The 21443-nt window shown below is 37.1% G+C and overlaps 1 protein-coding gene across 3 annotated transcripts in view; it reads left to right on the top strand.

Annotated features, from left to right (window-relative positions):
• ChiR1 (chitinase-related protein 1) overlaps positions 1-21443 on the top strand; it is a 29899-nt gene that overhangs the window by 1309 nt on the left and 7147 nt on the right. Inside the window, exons 1-37 of one of the 3 annotated variants that reach the window (XM_028186502.2) lie at positions 20-158; positions 249-308; positions 3738-3886; positions 4186-4288; positions 4598-4680; positions 4768-4817; positions 4892-5098; positions 5178-5378; positions 6134-6242; positions 6392-6572; positions 7086-7271; positions 7357-7476; positions 7547-7670; positions 7749-7926; positions 8014-8113; positions 8187-8265; positions 8355-8543; positions 8673-9157; positions 9422-9623; positions 9741-9847; positions 10314-10533; positions 11221-11475; positions 12322-12495; positions 13218-13394; positions 14032-14208; positions 14894-14974; positions 15781-15966; positions 16449-16591; positions 16962-17196; positions 17340-17455; positions 17541-17751; positions 17879-18055; positions 18238-18449; positions 19137-19415; positions 19845-20030; positions 20325-20524; positions 20599-20898. In XM_028186502.2, coding sequence (XP_028042303.2) covers positions 285-308; positions 3738-3886; positions 4186-4288; positions 4598-4680; positions 4768-4817; positions 4892-5098; positions 5178-5378; positions 6134-6242; positions 6392-6572; positions 7086-7271; positions 7357-7476; positions 7547-7670; positions 7749-7926; positions 8014-8113; positions 8187-8265; positions 8355-8543; positions 8673-9157; positions 9422-9623; positions 9741-9847; positions 10314-10533; positions 11221-11475; positions 12322-12495; positions 13218-13394; positions 14032-14208; positions 14894-14974; positions 15781-15966; positions 16449-16591; positions 16962-17196; positions 17340-17455; positions 17541-17751; positions 17879-18055; positions 18238-18449; positions 19137-19415; positions 19845-20030; positions 20325-20524; positions 20599-20898 — 6206 coding nt within the window. In that variant the 5' untranslated portion in view covers positions 20-158; positions 249-284. Of the gene's footprint in view, positions 1-19; positions 159-248; positions 309-3737; positions 3887-4185; positions 4289-4597; positions 4681-4767; positions 4818-4891; positions 5099-5177; positions 5379-6133; positions 6243-6391; positions 6573-7085; positions 7272-7356; positions 7477-7546; positions 7671-7748; positions 7927-8013; positions 8114-8186; positions 8266-8354; positions 8544-8672; positions 9158-9421; positions 9624-9740; positions 9848-10313; positions 10534-11220; positions 11476-12321; positions 12496-13217; positions 13395-14031; positions 14209-14893; positions 14975-15780; positions 15967-16448; positions 16592-16961; positions 17197-17339; positions 17456-17540; positions 17752-17878; positions 18056-18237; positions 18450-19136; positions 19416-19844; positions 20031-20324; positions 20525-20598; positions 20899-21443 lie in introns of those variants that run through there. The other 2 variants (XM_089730571.1, XM_089730572.1) reach the window with 2 other exon arrangements.

Below are 21443 nucleotides of genomic sequence, written 5' to 3' on the forward strand. Positions count from 1 at the left end.
CGAGATTCGATGAGATCCGATGACATCTGAGTATTTAACGCTTGGTGTTTGGCGCGGCGGCCGCTCAGTACAACACACGCCGCACCGGCGTAGCCTCATCTCCCGAAAAGACCATCCACAATAATAAACTAAAATCACTTACCATAAACTTTTTTAAGGTAACGAACATAGAGAACCTACTGCAGATGAGCTTTTTTTTTAAAAAAAAAACTTAATTCGGAAGTGCTAAATGCCTATTATTTTTACAGAATAAAAGAAGTTGGCAGTATTGAGTTATCCCCGTAATGGGGCATACTACGGCAAAATGGGTAAGTTCCTTTTTTTATCAATAAATCTAATAAATCAAGCGATTGTATTTGATTGTCAATCTGAGCTCATAAAAACCATTTATACCAGTACTTTAAGCTATAAAATACTTAAGAAAATTGGGGATCCGTAAATGTCTAGTTGACGACTGCCGTTTTTTTTGTATAAATGGGCTCTGCTAAACTTGTCACATCCAATTAACTGAGTAATTAAAAATAATTGTAAAAGCTACTCCGTGATCTGAGTATTAAATTACAAAAACAAATGTTTTCATTAACCACAGCTTTACTCATTAACTTTCAATGAATCAATTCAGTCATCAAATTTTAAGAAACATAACAAATCTAAAATTTGTTGTTATCAATCTAATCACATCTTGAAATTATTCATCGTTGTTTGCTTCAAAACAATAAACTAACGTAATAAAACATTAACGTAACGTAACGTACATTAACGTAATAAAATCAATTTTATCTTTTACTAGCTTTTACCCGCAGCTTCACTCGCGTCAATGGATTATAGTAAAATCTATACCTCAGGATTAGTAGACCCTCGTTTGTAGCCGTTTTAAAGCGTGACAAACTTCGATCAATAATATAGATCGAAGGTGACAAACCAATACACTGTCTTGTTTAAAATATTAGTATGGTTTATTGAGCTCACGTCCACTGCGAGGATAGCAAGAAGGAAATACCACTAACATACGCCCTTCGCTCCGCTAGGAAATGGACGGGATGGTAGTATTCTTATTTACTGGATCATAATACGCACTACCACCAGGAAATCCAAAGTAAATCAAAGTTAAATATTCAGAAAGATCATAAATTTAAATTCAATTATGCATTCATAGTATGCAGTCTACTTTATCAGCATACAGTATACACTACAAGAATATTCGTTTGAAATGTCATTGAACTCTCTTAAGCTTAGCGGTAGAGAAGCGTATTCATTCTCGCAAGAAGAAAAATTAACTTCCTACCCAAAAAATTTTAGCGAACTTAAAACAAGCCGCAGTGATTTCCATACACTCACTGGGCACCGTTAGTAGGCCCAAAATTTCTTTTCACTGCATTAGTTAACTACTCATCGTTTATTGCTTGGCTCATTGTATATGCGCAACATATAAACCCAGTTTTTATTATGAACTCGCACGCGAATCATGCACATACAACTTCGATCAACAACAGTACATACAACGATATAGGGCAGTGGAACTTGCTTGTTCGGGAAGCATCTAGAGACACTTACAGAGACATTAACTTTTAAAGACTAGGATCGCGTATGTCTATAATAGGTATTAAGTCCACTGGATAAGAATTTATATGAAGATGTTGTGAGATTGACTTATTAATTGCAAACAATGTAAAGTGGTGGCATTTTTTTTGTAATGATTGCTCTTTCTAATCCTATTTATTTAGCTGAGCTAATGTACGTAAATAAAGTTCTAAGTGCTACTGAACAAATATTAAGTGGGAAAATATGAGAACACAGTCATTAACCGGTAAAACGTTGTTGACAAAGCTTTACTAACTGTTGTTTTGTCTTTATGTGTTAAACAGTAGTGACTAATATTACCCAAAATCGAATTATAAATACCAAATTTAGTTGTTTGTAAACTTAATTGTCTGCTTTAAAAAAAAATTTTGTACTTTTTTTTTTTAATACTTTGATGGGTGGACGATGTCGCGGTCCACTTGATGATAAGTATTTACCCTTAGCCCATAGACATATATAGAGAGCCCATAGACATATATAACATAGATACTGCCACCCACTTCGATACAGGAGTTCTAAGGTCTCCGTTTTTTAGTACAACAGTTGCCCCACCCTTCAGACCGAAACACATTACTGCTCCAGGCAGGGTGGTGGTACCTACCCGTGCGGACTTACAAGACGTTCTACCACCAGTAAATTCTGTGATCGAATGCTACCATGTCTGGGAATATCTGAAGCGTCTTAAAGGTGTCATGGTGAGCATTCAAGAAGAAGTTCAATTCTCTTAAGCCCGTCTCAAGCGTAATGGTGGTTTGCAAATTGTAACGTTTATAAACCTCGGTAACCACATAACATCAAGAAGGCCATGAACCAATCTACGCATCTACACCCTTAAAATTAATTCGTTATGGTTAATTTAAAAATTATATTCTCGTGAAAAATTGTCCCATCAGGTACGCTACGTTAAATCAACTCAATGATACTGCTCGTACCTTGATAGTATTCAGTCCACGTGTAGACTCACTCGTCCCTCCTTCAACCTTCGCGTTCCGTCAATGTCATGTTAACCCTCTGGTTTCCTAGTTGTTATAATCATGCGTTTATATTACCTTAAACGCTTGCAGTATTGGCGATTAGCTCTATCTTATTTTGTTCAACGTTCATAAGACTTCTTGTTGATTTGCCATATGCTTAATAATCGTTTATTTATCATGTTACCTGGTTTTGTCCAAAAAAGTATCGTGTTAAATTTTTATGACCAAAAAAGAATTGTCCTAATAATTGCTAAAATGTCATGCAAAACACCTTGGACTGGTTGGGATGATGACGATGACCCCGCGGGCAGTCGCTCAACTACCTGCCTCTGATACCTCTATGCAAATTTTGTTGTTTTCCGACTGGCTAAGTCAACGCGCTGGAAATCGATTCAAAACTTTATTAAATCAATAAAAATGTACGGCACGGACAAATTTTATTATAGACCTATTAATGCAATCTACTGCACATATTCATTAAATCATGCATACATCTCACCTTTTTTTTAATAAGCAAATGCAGAATTCAAAATCTATTTTAATGTAATAGGATTGTCATTGACTCTTCGTTGAAATGTTTATTATAATAGAAATATAAAATAAAAATATTTCTAAGCCAGTCAAGTCAAGTGTTGATCTTGATTCTTGAGTTTGTCATGATCTTGATTCTTGAGTTTGTCAAGTTATGTAAATTACATAAAGAATGAGTGAAATACTTGATTATAATTCGACAGGTCAACGACCGCCACCTCCCACACAACATTTTCAGCTGAGGCATCTTCGATTGAAACTACATTATAGTCAATAATAGTATCTTTGACCTTAACAAATTATGCAGACAATAGAATTCGATAGAATGTTTTTTTTTATGTTACTGTTTAGCAAGCTCCTCGCAGAACGGTGCTAGAGTTCACTACAGATGTCCCAAAGTAATTGACATCTATTGGATTTACGTAGGTAGCTACATAGCTCACAGCATTCAAAGCTTTTTTATACGGGGCAATAACCTCAAGCTTTTGTTCGACAAAATCAAGAGAAACATAATGGGTGACAAGAATACGAACAAGGATCTACATTTAAAATACGCTGTCAGAACAAAATGTTTTTGTCAAACGAAATTTTAAGCAAACGAGAAAGTGTGTTGCTAAGAATACAATATACATTGCGTTTTTTTTCTTTCAGTGTGCAACGACGCTCCTGTTATGCGTATCTGCATTTGCGTCTCCCCGTACATCAAGCAATTCCTTCATCAGAAGCGCAGTAGAAACTATCCCACAGCATGACCCCATTCCTGTACCCATTCGTGCATCAGTCGAAAGTATTCCACTTAGGTAATTGAGATTTATATCTAAAGCGATGAAACCTACGAAACATTATCCATTATTACCGGTCACCGTCCTTGTCGAACCCGTCGCTTGCGACGAAGGTCTCGACGAGCGAATCAACCCATATACACAGACCACTGAGTTTCTCGCCGGATCTTCTCAGTGGGTCGCGTTTCCGATCCGGTGGTAGAATGAAATAGTTAATAGTGAAATAGCCTCTCAAGGCTTTCCGCTTAGGAAGGAAAAAAAATCCATTATGAATACAAAACAAAACCATTATTATTATCTCGTCATATAACTTTCAGGAGCATACGGGATGAAGGTGAAGGAAGACTACCTCTAAGAGATGCGGTCGAAAAGCGACCGATACCCGTATTAAATGCAGAATATAACTACAAATTATTGGGGGCAAGTATTTATTTAAAACAATGCAAAACAAAACATAAAACTACGTATCTTTTATTATAAGTTTTCGAGTAGTACTACTTATATATCTTGAAACATGGATTTAATAAAAAGATTGGACATTCTTCAAGTTTCAAAACAAAATATCCAATATTTTTGTAACAAATTAACGCACGTTCGCGTACTTCTGTTGTTTCCACGAAGCTAAGTCACCGACATCTCGTTTGTTTACTCGTATAGGCTATATGCACAAAGAAAATTTATCTTTCACCAGATTTTCTTTGGGTATTTAATTACTATGTTTTTGTACAGGACGTGGAACGTATTAATAATGCAAATGGTTTTAATACCGAAGGATACAAACAATATTATGGCGCAGCCAGTTTTCTTAACAAGTAAGTCAACAAACAAGTCCCGTCGCAATGTTTATTAAAAATTGAATTGAAAATCAATCGATCGACACATTTTCTTTACATTTTCAGCGCCACACATAGTGATGAGCGGCTTCATTTAGGCAATGCGAACTTACAAGGTAATGTTTTGAAGAATTAACAATGCAATACAAACACGAATCAGTCAGGTCTAATGGAAAATATTTTATTTTAGAAATGCAGCAAACTTCTGGGGTTGGTGATGTTCGTCGATTAGTTGTTTGCTACATCGAATCGTGGGCAGCTTACAGAGCTCCACCGTTGGCTTTCACGGCCAGCTTAGTGCCACGATCTTGTACGAACCTCCATTACGCTTTCGCTTCAATGCACCCACACACATATTCAGTCTTGCCCGCTAACGAAGACTTCGATGTTATAAAAGGTACATAGTACACAATAACATGATAATTTTTTTGCTTTTCAAACTTCAAAACGAATAATTAGTGGTTACTTGATTATAGGGGGGTACCGCATTGCGACTGGACTGAAACGTCGTATACCTGGATTGAAGGTTATTTTGAGCGTTGGTGGTGAAGGCTCGGATCGTTTGTTTAGTGAGATGGTACAGGAGCCTGTGAGAAGAAACATGTTTATCGAAAGTGCCTTATCATTTTTACAAGAGCATGATTTTGATGGGCTCGATTTACATTGGGTGTATCCAGGTATTTATAAAAAAAAAAATAACACTGTAGACAAAGTTAAAAACCTGATTGATTAAAAGTAACTAAGTTAAATGAAGAAGAGGGTAGCAAACTATTTTCATTCTTTTTATATTCCTCAAACCTTTTTGATCATCTTCGGACATCTTATCCTTTAGACTTTACGGAACAGCCAAATGCCGTTAAAAATATATGTTTTTTTAGAAAAACTTGAAAAAATACATATAAAACAACGTACTATGTATATTTAAAAAATGTAATAAAGAGGAGTTGTTTTTATTGTGCATATCTTGCTATATCTCTCCGGTCGCGTACGATCATACTTTGATCAGGATAACATCATGAATGATTATGTTATTAAAATTCTTCGTTTATTTCACAATTACACCCATCCCCAAATTTGGAAGGATCTCAACTATATCATTTCGGACGGAACAATAATGAAATTGAGACAACATTGAGCAGCAAAATCAACAACGCAATTACAATGAATCAAACGACACCTCGTCATGATTTAATGCTAAAACCTACCGAGCATGTTATGCCACGTTTACAAAGAAAGAGATAATTATACATACATACCTACGTAATGAAATATCTTATTATGCTTATACATTACGTTATATGTTGTATATTAAACAACATTAATGTTGTGTGTAACATTACAATAAGAACCTTACTCTCCTTTTGGAACAATCGGGTAAACCAAATTAATTACACTTACTAAAAACGGTTAAAATGTCATTGCTTGATTCTAGGTGAAAAGGATGAAAAAGAAAAAGATCTGGTAACAACTTTATTATACGAGATCAGAGAGAAGTTCTCTTCGTATGGCTATTTGCTATCGACAGTTTTGCCGCCGTTTAGGTGAATATTTTGATCGTTTTATGTCATTTTCTTGGTATTTTATTGATATAACATACTTTTTGGACCATAAAGGCTACTACTACTAATTAGTTTTTGTAAATTATTAAAATAAGAACTTGTGGAACGATATAACAAATTATTATTTTTAGATATCAAATAGAAGACGGCTATGATCTAAGTGCTGTGAGTGGGGCAACGGATTATACTATACTACAAGCGTGGGATATGACGCATGGGAGACGGGAGGAACCTCCTGCCCAAGCTGTTCAACACAGCGCTCTACATAGAGACCCAGGCGCGACATCACGGGATCAGCGATATGACAATATTGTACGCATAAATTAGTTCACTGGGTTGGAATTTATTAAAACTAGAATGTTTAGTAAGGAATATAATCATTACATTATACTTGAACTTAACTTATTAATACGTACTTAACTTAATTAAGGTTTGATCTTTTAGTATTGCGCGTACTGTTTGAAATGTAACATAACGTACCCATCGCAGAATCTCTCGCAGAGTTTCTCGCCGGATCTTCTCAGTGGATCGCGTTTCCGATCCGGTGGTAAATTCTGCGAAACACTGCTCTCGCTAGGGTCAGTGTTAGCGTCACTCCGGTTTGAGCCCCGTGAGCCCACCTACTAGTTAAGGTTACGCTGAAATAGCCTCTCAAGGCTTTCAGCTTAGGTAGGAAAAAAATCGCTGAACTGTTTTTCCTTGATTGATCTTTATTTTTTTGACTTTAAGTAAAAACCATCAAACTGACAATTTTTTTTAAATTACCAAATCGCATGCTCGTTTTACCAAATCGAAACTAATATATTTATGAATCTCTTTAAACAGGAATTTATGGTAAAATATATCCTGCGACACGGAATGGCCCCAGAAAAATTGGTGCTGGGTGTACCGCTTTATGGTCGCAGTTATACTTTAGCACCATCGACAAATCCTTATCCGGGAGCCCCCATCGATGGATGGGGAGAAGAAGGACCATACACTCAAACGAAGGGACTTCTAGCTTATTTTGAGGTATACATTTTGATTTCCATAATTGAAGATAATTGAAATCATCTTTAACATTTCTGTAGTGACAGCTTTGTTGTTTTATTTTTAGATTTGTATGGCTGAACGCGAAGGTAAAGGCGTAAGCGGTGTGGATGAAGCTGGTAACGCTTACGCGGTTTTCGATAATCAGTGGGTTACATACGATACCCCATCAACGATAGTTGATAAGGTAATAACAATTAATCAATTTAAATTAAGTTCTAAGTATCTTTTTTTATCTGACTTGTAATAAATTACAGATGAAATACGTCATAAGTAGTGGATTAGCTGGAGCTGCAGCATGGGCGGTCGACATGGATGACTTCAGAGGCTTATGCGGTTCACCATTCCCAATTCTAAGTGCAATTTCTAAAACATTAAACGGTAATAAAATGTTTATGACGATCTTTCTCGTCAACCTTTTGCTTTTACTTTGTTTAAGGCATACTTGTTTTATTACAGGGGAAGAAGTACAAACTGACCAATCGACCCTTAAAATCGGGTCGTGTGACTCAAATGCTCCTTACTTAGCTTCCGACGAGGAGTCGTGCGCCCACTTTCATTTCTGCACAGGAGCTATTAGTTATAGAATGTCCTGTGAAGATGATCGTTTATACGACCCTTCCACCGGTTACTGCGGGTATTATTTCGAAAATGACCAATCAATCAATCAATAATCAGATTCTCAGAACGATTTTTTTTTTCTAATTCCTTGATATGTGTTTAGGCACCAGGATGTAGGTAAATGCCTCCCAGGACAAAGTTTGCGAATCAGTGTGGAAGATGCAGCTCGTTATCTGTCACATGTTTATGAAACAGACTTCGAGGTGAGTGGTTATCATAAAAAAAAAAATAACTAATAATACGGATCGATTAATTCATATTCATCTTTTTTTTCAGTGGAACGATGAACCTATGAAAGCAGTGGCCATTCGAGACTCAGAACGCCTGACTTCAGACGAAGTAGATATTAAGAAAAGTAACTACTTTGATAAACTGCACAATAATTTCGAGATAATACCGCAAATTTAAAAATAAATGCTAACATTTTAAACCAAAAATTTTCAGATAAGGAAAATGACAACAAAGTGGTGTGCTATATGACCAGTTGGGCCTTTTATCGTCGTGGCGACGGAAAGTTTGTCCCCGAACAAGTGGACACACGTCTGTGTACTCACGTTGTATACGCATATGGCTCACTGTCCCCTGATGAACTTGTTGCCAAAGAATTTGATCCTTGGGCTGACATAACCAATAGTAAGAATTTAAACACAATTTAAACGGTTTCCTCATCATTATCCGAAATCGATTTTCAATCGATGAGTAATAAAACTTATTTGATCTTCTTTGCGCAAAATAATATTTAATTTAATTATATTTTTTTAGATTTGTACGAACGTGTCACATCACTCAGAGATGTTAAAGTCCTCCTTGGTTTAGGAGGATGGACAGACTCAGCAGGAGATAAATATTCTCGTTTGGTATCTTCAGATTCAAACCGATCTAAGTTCATAACGAAACTAATACCATTCCTTCGGATGCACAACTTTAAGGGCCTCCACCTGGATTGGAACTATCCCGTTTGCTGGCAAAGTAATTGCAAGAAAGGTGCTCGTTCTGATAAAGCAAATTTTGCTAAATTTGTACAAGAATTAGCGAAAGCATTACACGGTGCCGAAATGGAACTAGGAGTCGCAATCTCTGGTTACAAAGAGGTCATTGAATCGGCGTACGATTTAGCAACAATATCGCGTGAGGCCGATTTCCTAAGCGCTATGACATATGATTACCACGGTGGTTGGGAGAGAACTACCGCTCATCACACACCCCTGATTCCATCACCCAAAGACGCATTATCGTATTATTCTATTGTGAGTATTAACTTACAAATTCTGATTATTCTGTAATATGTAATGAACTTTTCTTTACTTAATAAAACACTACACATCACGCCGACGATTTTTGGGATTATTTTTTACATTGCACTCTTTGTCAGTGAATATTTAAAATCAAGCGCAGAACAAGTAATTTATTGTTCGTTAATGAAAAGCATATTTGGGTTTTGATATCAAATTAGCTATTGATTAGCACTTTAGAATAAATGGCTGTTATTAAAATTTCTTTCTTTTTTACAGGAGTATGCAATCAAAGCGATAATTAGCGGTGGTGCCGATCCGAAGAAATTGCTCCTCGGCTTATCGTTCTATGGTCAGTCGTACAGATTAGCGGACGTGGAAAGCACCAGCGGACCCGGGGCACCGGCCGCCGGCCCTGGCGAACCTGGAGAGTTCACTAAGCAGCCCGGAATGTTGGCCTATTACGAAGTCTGCTATAGAGGTGATTTCTTGTGTGAACTGTCTTCATGTAAACATTTACATTATCGCATAAAGTGGCCTAAGCGTCAACATATTGATTATCACATACAACCAGCTTAATAGGAATTTCTTTTTACAGTGAAGAATTTACGTTGGAAAACGGGACGACAGACAAATGCAGGACCTTACGCCTATTCAGACAATCAGTGGGTCGGATATGATGACCCGAAGTCTATTACCGAAAAGGTTTGTTCAATATTTGTTAATTTACGCTACCAAATAATACAGCAGTTCAAACGGAATTCTTCGACTGATTGGATCACATTTTTAAATTACACTAGTTGTTTGATGGTCCAACTTTCGGCCGACCTGGTCATCTCGTAGATACAGCTACCTACTTTGAAAGATAGATGTAAGTCTCAATCCTTTTCATTACAATGTGAAACCGAACCACATGACTATTCCACGCAATAATAATAGTAGGAAGGTGAATTTGCAATATGCATTCTGCAAGTTTGATTTTCAATTAAAGGTCTTCACGAACGATTGTGATGGTAGCTGTTTGGCGGCAAAGGAATAATGCGCTATGATTTGAGCATAGCTGTTAATCCAATGCAATACAAATTTAACCGAACACCGAATGGGTTATGTATCCGTTTGCTGCTTTATGCCACCGAAAACAAATGTTAACGTTTAATTTATAATGGTTCAGGTGGAATGGGCGATGCGTCTGGGACTGGGCGGCGTGACCGCTTGGGCGATCGACTTGGACGACTCCAGTAATCGATGTTGCGCAGAGCCGTACCCGCTATTACGAGCCGCTGGCCGTGCTCTCGGCCGATCTGTGCCTTCGCCGCCCACCACGCCCTGCGAACGGCCGCCCGAGCCTGTCACTCCCGCTCCCCCCACTACTACCCCTGCAGAGTCCGATGGTTCGTTTTTATTTCAATAACACAACGATTTTATTAAAATATATTAGTTTCTTCGTGTATTGAAACTTATTAATACGCTTTTATTAGCTTCAGACGTATGTATGTTTGTAACGGAATCTTTGAACATAATTTTGACTCCCCTTCAAAACGTCGTATTAACTCGAAATTTGGTATACTTATTAAGGACCGATGACAATTAAATATTTAAAAAAAATTGAAAACATTTATTGAAAAAATTGAAATTCAACTAAAAAATTAAAAATAAATACATAATAGTTTAAAAAAACTAACAAAATACGCTTTTATAGAAAATCCAACTAAAAAATAGAAAGTAAATTTTATTAAAATTTATATTAAATTATTATTAATTAAATTATTATTATATTATTAATTAAATTTTTATTAAAATAATAAATTTTAATTAAAAATAGTGTAAGAAAAAATGATTTTATTGTAAAAAAAGCGTGGGGTGCATGGTATCAGTTGTTACAAACAGTAGTATACAATAAAATAATTTTCTATAAAAGCTTATCTTGTAAGTTTTTTTAAACTATTATTTATTTTAATTTCACGATCGCCGCAAAGACTGGTCTTTTGATGTCATATCAAATCATAGATATACATACTTAGTTGGTTTGTGTCTACATACTAAATGATGTAATTTAATTTGTTATCTCGCATATTCAGGTGGAGCGCACGGTGATCACGGAAGTCACGACCATCATACCTCCACGACCTGGCCAAGCTGGAATCCAACCACTACAAAACCAACCACTACAAAACCGACCACCGCTCAAACCTGGTGGCCCCCTGCTACCACCACCACCACGACCACCAAACGCCCAACCACTATTTCCACCACCAGACCAACAACTAAACCAACAATCAAACCAACAACCAGACCAACAACCAAACCCTCGACTAAGCCGCCATCTGTCACAGGTCAGTTAAAAGACAAAAAGTTTTCCCGCCATGATCATTATGTAGGTACATAATATATTTTTACAATGCTTAATGCAGATACAGGTACAATGGTAGATCTAAGGACATGGACATTCGCTAAAATAGACTTAAAGTCATGCATTAATTTTTATTAATTTTATTTATTTAATTAATTTGCGTAATTACTGGTGCTATTACTGTTCTTAGCACTACAAGAACGGGTTCTGTTCCAATAGAATAGGCTGTACAAACAGTTTTTTTTTTCGTAACTTATTTCTCTCATTCGTCTGTTCTCGTCTATTAACAAGTACTTATTTACCGCATTTACTTATAGCATGGCTTTATTTCGGTAATAAAAATTAAACATATTGTGGCGAAACATTCGGTTCCGTAACGCGCATGCGCGACTGAAGAAATCTAGGAGGCCATAACCCCCGCCATGACAAGAAAAAGCATTGTACATTTTTACATAAAATAATTTATTATTATAATAAATAAATTATTATTACAGAGGAAGTGTGAAAGTAGCCCCGGTAATCAACAAATTAAAGAGCGGACGGTTAGCGTGGTATGGACATGTGATGCGTAGAGAGAAGATGCATGTGACTAGGATATGTATGAAAATGGTAGTGCAAGGTAGTGGGGGAAGAGGTCGACCAAAGAAGACATGGATGGAGTGTGTGAATGACGATATGAGAGAGAGAAAGGAGTGGAAGAGAAAAATTAGCTGCCGACCCCACCTAGTGGGATAAGGTGGAGAAAAAGAAAAAGAGCAAATTATTATTATTTATTATTTCATTTTGAGCCGCTTTTATTTAAGCGTCCTAAAATATCCTGTACTATTAGGGAGTGTAGAAGGCGGGTCGTGCACTGCCGGTGAATACAGCGCAGCGCCCGGAGACTGCGAGGGATACTTGCAGTGCGAAGGGGGACAGTGGCGGAAACATCGCTGCGCACCCGGCTTGCACTGGGCACCTTCTGTCAGTCGATGCGACTGGCCCAGTTTCGCTAAATGCACTGGTATGACTTACTTATATGTATATGCTTTAATTGGCGTAAATGATACTTTAACCTTCCAAACACTTTGCGGCAGTGATAGACAAAACGTTGACAACATTTTTCATACGTGTATTCACAATTAGACAAACTATTTATTCTCAGTGACAGTAATAAATAGCGTATTGCACTGGGTATCTAGACTTTATGAAAATTACCGCAGATATTTTAGAAGCATATTTTTTATCTATCTGCTGCACTAGTGTTGAGAGGATCTAACGTTATAATTATAATCTGTCCAGTTTAAAAAAAAAACAAGTGTATGCGACACCATTCTCGTTGGGTTAGTGATATTTCTTTCTAATCACCCGTCTGTAGTCACCTCAGCTTCTTTTTTCATGCATAGATGAGTGTTAACTTATTAATTGCTTACCCCGGGGCCTTTAAAAACAAAATTGTGAACGAGGTAACAGAACTTGAAATTTTATAATAGTTCCCCTCATTCCTACCTCGCGGAATAATTGTGGTATATACTTGTGATGCCTTCGATGCCCGCACATATTATTATGCTGATACCATCCTTTCTACTTGTCCCGCGAAGCAATTATGCATTGACGTTTAAAGTGCAATGAAGCAGTTTTACTTTATTTCAAATAATTTGAAATTTGAATTTAGATTAGTCCTTCGACATTTGAAAAAAGACTATATTGACACTCAATGGATTATCAGAAATGTTTATTTTCTAGCTACGTCCAGTAGTGAATCTAGTACGGCAACCACAACTCTGGCTCCGATGACGTCACGTCCGCCGCCTAGACCCACAACTAGTAGGTGGACGACAACCACGACAACTACCACAACCACAACAACTACCACAACTACCACTAAGAGACCGACAACTAGACCTACAACTGTAGCATCAGGTTTATATAAATTTCCTAATTAAATACAATAATAGTTTTGAAAAACCCAATAAATATTTTATACTAGCTAACCTGGCAGACTTCGTAGTGCCTCAATCGATAAATAAAAACTTAAAACAAACAAAAGGAATCCGTCCTACGGGGGATTTTTTTTTAATTCCGAGCTTTTTCATATTTATCTACCTTTTAAACCTTCTCTGGATTTCCACAAATAATTCAAGATCAAAATTAGCCAAATCGCTCGAGCCGTTCTCGAGTTTTAGCGAGACTAACGAGCAGCAATTCATTTTTATATACTTATATATAGATATGACGACAATAAGATGGAGCCAACGACTTTGGCGTAAGCTTTTAAATTGACATAGACAATTTGACAATTTAAATTTGCCAATGATTTCAATGAAACAATTACTAAAGTTACATAATTGATATGTTCAATACTTGTTGGAACCATTGTAAGAATTGTGTGACCAAGTGTTCTGATAATTTAAGATCAACAAAATTCCGTTTACATTTAACAAACATACATACAAAAATATTATTTGGAAATAAAGTATTCAAACTCGAATGTATTCATAAAACTACTACATAGCATGTATTCATAACATAACTTTTTCATTTTTCATTGTATGTCAAGATCCTGTTTCCGAGGGGAAGCCATGTGGCAGTCAAGATTACGAAGCAGTGTCTGGTGACTGCAGCGCGTATCTGCAATGTGACAGCGGAACTTGGCGCATTCAGCGCTGCGCTCCTGGATTACACTGGAGTCCAGCCCATAAACACTGCGACTGGCCTAAATACGCACAATGTGGAGGTAGCAACTTTATAATACTCAAAACGTATAAAAGGGTTCGTCTCGCGTTAATTGTGTTCGTTTTACAATTCCCGCTACTCATATGTGCAAGATTATGAAATACCACAATCCCTGATTAGCAAACTGAGATTCCCGGCCGTAGTCATTCATCTCTTTGATGAAAATATTTGGTGATCCAAAACTTGTATGTATTTTCGGTATCCACAACACAACATCAAATCCTAACTTGAAGTTGCTTAATATAAAAATTTCAAATGCTTATAAAAAAACATTACATTATAAAAACATTCACCTTATTAAGCAGCTACTCTAATAACGCTTCTCACTTTATACAATTTAATGGTTTTTAAAGAAAACTATTATAACATATACAATGAAAACAAAACTGTAATTGCAACGAAGTTGGTCAAGTTGAGATGAAACATAAAATGTCGTACTATTAAAAATTTTTTTTTTTTGATTTATTGAATTATATTTTCTCCGGATCTGGCGTATTGTGGACACAATTTAAAACCACTTTTACTGGTTAAGATCCCGTTTATTTATTATCATTAGCTTATTTCGAACGTTTGGAATATTTTACAGTTTTCGTGGTCATGAAAGAAAATTAAAATATAATGATAATTAACAATGCGAGGTTAAACTGTAAATGTAGTTTTAATTATTTATTGAATTGTTTTAATAGATTCCGCAACTGCTACAACAACCCTTAAACCGAAACCAACTCGTCCACCAGTACAAGCTACAAGACCAATGACTACACAAGGTCAGTAAACCTTAAAGATATCGGTATTCACTTCATTTACTCTATCACAGAATATACCAAGTAGAAGCAAAACATTACCTAAAACAGGTACAGGTACCTGTACAACCTGGTACTAATGGGTAAACAGAATTATAAAATTGACTTTTTTTAACTTCCCACAATGCAATCTATTTAATTGATAATACAATTTTTTAACGGAAACAGAAAACTGATTTCACAAAATAAACTATAAACGAAAATATGCTTTGTTGAGAATAACTCAAAAAGTACTGGTTAGATGATAATGTAATCTAAACGGGAGCACATGAGGACACTAACCTTCAAAGGGAAAAAGAAGCATCGAAATCGTTGCTCGTAGACAAAGTTTTGACATATTATTATTACACCCAAAAATATAGTTAATGTAATGATCCTTTTTGTGAAGTCGTTTTTTCTTCAAACTCAATAAGTGGATAATACCCAAAATCAGCAGCGATCTCTAAGCATTAAAGTATGAGCCACCTGGGTACAAATAACCAATTTGCTTCTTTCTGGTACGAAGCAATAATACGTTCAATTTCAAGGGTTCCTTTCTGGTACGAAGCTATAATGCGTTTCAATTTCAAGGGTGCCTTTCTAGTACCAAGCAATAGTGAGTTTCAGTTTCAAGAGTGGGACGGGATAGCCGTTATACAATTGATATTTCGACATCACGTCTTAAGGGAGCTGGCAACATTCACGTTGCGATCTATGGTCTTCCCGTAATCAATAGCACCTTTTTACAACACTAAAAAGTTTGGTTTTAAATGATCACTTTAACATCTCAGCTTCATCAAGTCAACCACATGAAGACGACGAGTGCAGCAGCAGTGACGTGCACGCTTCGGCGTCCACATGCGACTCGTACTTGCTGTGTGTGAGCGGACATTGGCGCAAGCAGATGTGTCCGCCGGGACTTCACTGGGACAAACGGACCAAGCGATGCGATTGGGTCGAATTCGCTATGTGTGAAAGTAAGTATCAAATTATTTTAACTATAGGCAATATTGTCAACCAAAACCATATATTGAAAGAAGTAAATTACCAGAATAACTAGATAGACCAAATAACACAGTAGAGAAACGTCAGAAAAAAAAGTTTATTCTTTTCATTCTGAAATGTCGATATGAAATAAAAATGACTAAACAATCAAATGGTCTTTGAGGCTGCGGTAAATCATAGTTCAAGTGGTAACCGGAGCCGAAGTCTGTCTGGAACTATTTGTTACAACTTTTGTCCGTCATATAAACTGGCAAATGCGTATATCGCTCAGCACGATATATGCTACTTAAACCTAAGCTTAACAAAACTATTTTGGAGTAAGAAGCGTTCAAACTGATAAACGTTTATCAGATGTGTCCAGAAGTGTGTCGAAGAACATAAAACATATTTCCCGCCATAAATTTTAATTTTTTTTTTCCACCATTAACCAACATTAACTTGAAATGTTTCGTAGCAAAACCATCAGCTACCAAATCGCCAATAACAGTACCGACAAAAACGACTACGTCGGCCACCCGCAGACCAACAACTACGAGACGACCATGGACGACTTCTACTTCAAAACCATGGGCCGACGAACTTCAGAAACCTGGAAAAGTATGAATATTTCTTATTAAGTGTTAAGTTAAGTTATGTAAGTACTTTACACTTATAATGCCAAATTGAACTTTTGTATCGCGTACCCTAACTTAAAAAAATTGTTTCATACCTTATTAGAAAATTCCTACCCCTACTGGAATGAAGAATACAATAGACTTATATGAATAAGATTTACTCCGGTAGGTAAAGATTTAGTCAATAAACTAAGGCTAAAATGATATAATCGTTGTTTGAGGAACCCGACATCAATACATTACATTATATTCGTATCAGAGAATCATCGCACCCAAATTGGTTATTTATATTTAGCTCTTATTCACACATAAATAAGTTCCATTACAATAATGGGCTCGTCTTTGCACGACAGGGTTGCCGCACCGGCACGTATCATGCGCACCCGAAGTGTGAGAAGTTCTACGTTTGCGTGAACGGTCTACTGATAACGCAAAGCTGCGCGCCGGGGCTGGTGTGGCGCCCAGATCGCTCGCAGTGCGACTTCCCTGGCTCCAGTTCATGCTCCGACCGCAGGCAGGGCGTCTCTGCACCCATACTCGACGCGACTAACTCGGCCTCTACTGCCGTCCATGTGCAAGAAGAACCGGGTGCGTCTACCTACACACTACATCATTTTTTTTAAATCAATATTAGTTACATTTGTCTTTTCAGAAATTGCCATTCATTCGTTTATCCTTTTTGTCACAAACATTATTTTGTGATTAACTTAATGAGCATTGTTTTTTTTTAGAATTTTGTGAAAACGGCCAATATGCTTCATTCCCAAATGATTGCTCAAGATATCGACATTGTTTATTCGGTAAATTCGAAGAGTATTCATGTAGCCCCGGCTTACATTGGAATCAGGTTTGTGAATTTTAGAAGCTCTTAATTTAAAGGGACAAATGCTCAAAAACAACTTTCACGTGATTAATTCTAATCAATTTGGCAGGAAAAACAAATATGTGATTGGCCAAACAACGTCAAATGTTCAATGAAAGGCACGACTCCGATAACCACGACCTCGACTACGACGACATTTCGTCCCGTCGAAATGGATACTATTCACGAGGAACCCCAAAAGCCATATGTACCGTTAAGACCATCAGCACCCCCTTCTGGAACAAACTCTGATATATCAACGAGACCGGCTCTGCTTAATTGTAAGTTTTACCTTTCTGATTCAAAGTAAGAACTTTTATTTTTCGATAAGACCGCCATTTTCGACCTCGCTCGAAATTTAAAAAAATCCCAAGTGAATTAAACACATTTTTTTTAATTTTTTTTTAGCACGCTATAAGCTAGTTTGTTATTACACAAACTGGTCCTGGTACAGGCCCGGTATAGGAAAATACAGTCCAGAAGATATCGACCCTACGCTTTGTACGCATATCGTTTACGGATTTGCAGTCCTGGGATCAGATGGACTTATAACTGCCCACGACTCTTGGGCAGATTATGATAATCGTAAGTCATATTTAGGATCACAGCTTATTAGTAATTTTATTTAGCATTTTACAAAGAAAACGATCTCACAAATATGGCACAATAATTACCTATATAAGCCCCAATCAATAAATTATCTACCTATCAACAATTATAGGATTATTTAATTCTTCCACAATCTAATATTAAATTTTTTTTGGCAGAATTTTATGAACGCGTTGTTGAATTTAAAAAATACGGTATAAAGGTTTCCATTGCTATCGGAGGATGGAACGACTCGGCAGGAGACAAATATTCTAAGTTAGTGAACGATCCCGCAGCAAGGGCCAGATTTGTAAAACACACTTTGTCGTTCGTTGAGCAGTACGGATTCGACGGACTGGACCTCGACTGGGAGTATCCTAAGTGCTGGCAGGTAATTGCGATTTGTGTTCGAAATTAGTAGATGCGCTTCTGGAATAAAGCGCTTTTTAACTATATGAAAATACTCGCTATATATTATTATGAACATTTCCGCTTCATTGACTTTTAATGACATTAATTGGCAACTCTTGTGTGCTTTGCTACCCAAATAGACAAGAGCAGGAGAAGATATATTACTGATTAAAAAAGTGTGTATTTAAAGAGTATTATATGTGTAAAAATTGTATGACTCTCTGCATTTAAATCTATGCATGCTTACATAAGTCTCAAACGTCATATTCTCATACGAATTCAAGTGCTTGAATATATAATTTCGCAAAACAAGTTCAAGTATATAATAAAAGAGAATCTAGGACTCGTATTTCTAGAAATCCCTAAATAAGAAAACTGGTGGTAGGACCTCTTGGGAGTCCGCACGGGTAGGTACCACCACCCCGCCTATTTCCGCCGTGAAGCAGTAACGCGTTTCGGTTCGAAGGGTGGGGTAGCCGTTGTAACTATACTGAGATCTTAGAACTTATATCTTGAGGTGGGTGGCGCATCTACGTTGTAGATGTCTATGGGCTCCAGTAACCACTTAACACCAGGTGGGCTGTGAGCTCGTCCATCCATCTAAGCAATAAAAATAAAATAAAAAACTTACGGCTAGTTTTAATCATTCATGTCGTTCTTTTTCTAGGTTGACTGTTCTCTAGGCCCTGATTCGGACAAGGAAGCATTCGCTGACTTAGTTCGGGAGCTCTCAGCAGTTTTCAAGCCTAGAGGTTTGCTGCTATCAGCCGCTGTATCACCTAGCAAAATGGTTATAGACGCCGGTTACGATGTCCCAGTATTGGCAAGACATCTTGACTGGATTGCTGTTATGACGTACGACTACCACGGACAATGGGATAAACAGACAGGACACGTGGCACCCTTGTACTATCACCCTGACGACGACAAAACTTACTTCAATGCTGTAAGTTGAAGATTTTGTAAAATAGAATAAGTACTTTTCATTAAACAAACAACTACTTAGTATCAAAACTTTATGATTAAAGTATGTGTGAAATATTCGAGGGCCTCAGACTTCGATTTTCTGCTTTGTTATAGCAGACCTCAAATATAGTGATTTGAGTGGTAATCGATCTAGAACACCGTAAGACAGTAGTCAGAGTGGCTAAATTTTTGACTAATGCTGCTCACGACTTTTTAATAACTGACCAAAATACGTACGCGTTTATTTTTTTAATTTAACATAAATTGGATATTATTATTTTTTATTACTCTTCCTTCTAATAACTACTAACGCTCTCGCTTGGCTTAGTGATCACGCTCAGTATTAGTTGGATTTTCTTCTCGCTCTATCTAGATCTTATATATAAAGTAAGTAATATTACTTTCACAGAATTATACAATGCATTATTGGATGAAAAAAGGCGCTCCAGCTTCTAAACTGGTTATGGGCATGCCGATGTACGGGCAAACGTTCACTATAGAAAACAGAGGGATACACGGCTTGAATGCCCCAGCCTCGACCGGCGGAGCGGAGGGTGAATACACAAGAGCCAAAGGATTCTTATCTTACTATGAGGTAAATAATACTTTAGTACTCTAGCGTTCACAACCAATTTAAATTATAACAGACTCGAATGGAACTTTCGTAATTTATGATTTTGCGTGATCACTAGCAGTAGGTTATGGTGCACTGTAAGTCACAATCTCGTGTTCCAGACCAGCAATATCATGACGTGGTCTATGGGGCTCTAGAAGATGTTTTATACCAACAGAGGCTTAAAATGTTCTGTATATTTTTGTCATAGACAAAATAGACTTAAACAAAGCATTTTTACGGTCAATGAAATAAACAATTTTCACATTATTACAGATATGCGATCGAATCAGGTACGACGGATGGACAGTTGTCAAAGATCCGCTACAACGAATGGGACCATACGCCTACAAAGGCGATCAATGGGTCTCATTTGACGACACCGACATAATTAAGCAGAAAATTAATTTCATCAAATCCCTTAACCTTGCTGGTGGCATGGTCTGGGCTTTAGATCTTGATGACTTTAGGAATAGGTAAAGCATTTGTTTTTGACGTAAATGACTAAAGTGTGTAAACAAATTTGCGATTTATCATTTTCTGTTTAAAGGTGCGGACAAGGCAAGCATCCCTTAATAAACGCGATTAAAAAAGGTTTCCTTGATTATGAAATCCACGACGATCCAATAGTAACAGAACCTCCATTGTTAGAGCCTCCCAACGATATTGATGACTCTGACGATATTGAAGTGAGACCCGTTCATTCGAGGCCAACTTCCAAGCCAATGAGAGATCCAATGCAAACAACTATGGCAATACAAACAACTAAGAAACCGTCGACTACCGTAGCTCCATTTGTTGAAGAGCGTTACAGGGTTGTGTGCTACTATACAAACTGGGCTTGGTACAGGTAAGATTTTTCTCTGTCCGTAATCGGGTGAAAGGATTGTTAGCACAACGTATGCTAGTACCGGAGTAAGGAGAAAGTCCAAATTCTTGTCGCACTATGCCAGATCGACTCTACGTCGAAAGAGTGGCCCAGACTGTACGTTCACGAGTAAAGTTTGTGTATTGTTTGTGCATTGTGGTAAAAGCTAGTTCTGGTAGAAAAATAACCGAGGAGAGATAATTAGAAAGTGCTGCACCGGCCTTTACGATTTATCGATATACCACAGTCATAAAATATCCGAGATTTATTATAAAATTAACCTATTACCTAACAATTTTTTTTTTTATTGCTTAGATGGGTGGACGAGCTCACAGCCCACCTGGTGTTAAGTGGTTACTGGAGCCCATAAACATCCACAACGTAAATGAAAACCCACCTTGAGATACAAGTTCTAAGGACTCAAGTATAGTTACAACGGCTGCCCCACCCTTCAAACCGAAACGCATTACTGCTTCACGGCAGAAATAGGCAGGGTGGTGGTACCCACCCGCGCGGACTCACAAGAG

Source organism: Bombyx mandarina, chromosome 10 (assembly GCF_030267445.1).
Source record: "Bombyx mandarina strain Sakado chromosome 10, ASM3026744v2".
Lineage (NCBI taxonomy): Eukaryota > Metazoa > Arthropoda > Insecta > Lepidoptera > Bombycidae > Bombyx > Bombyx mandarina.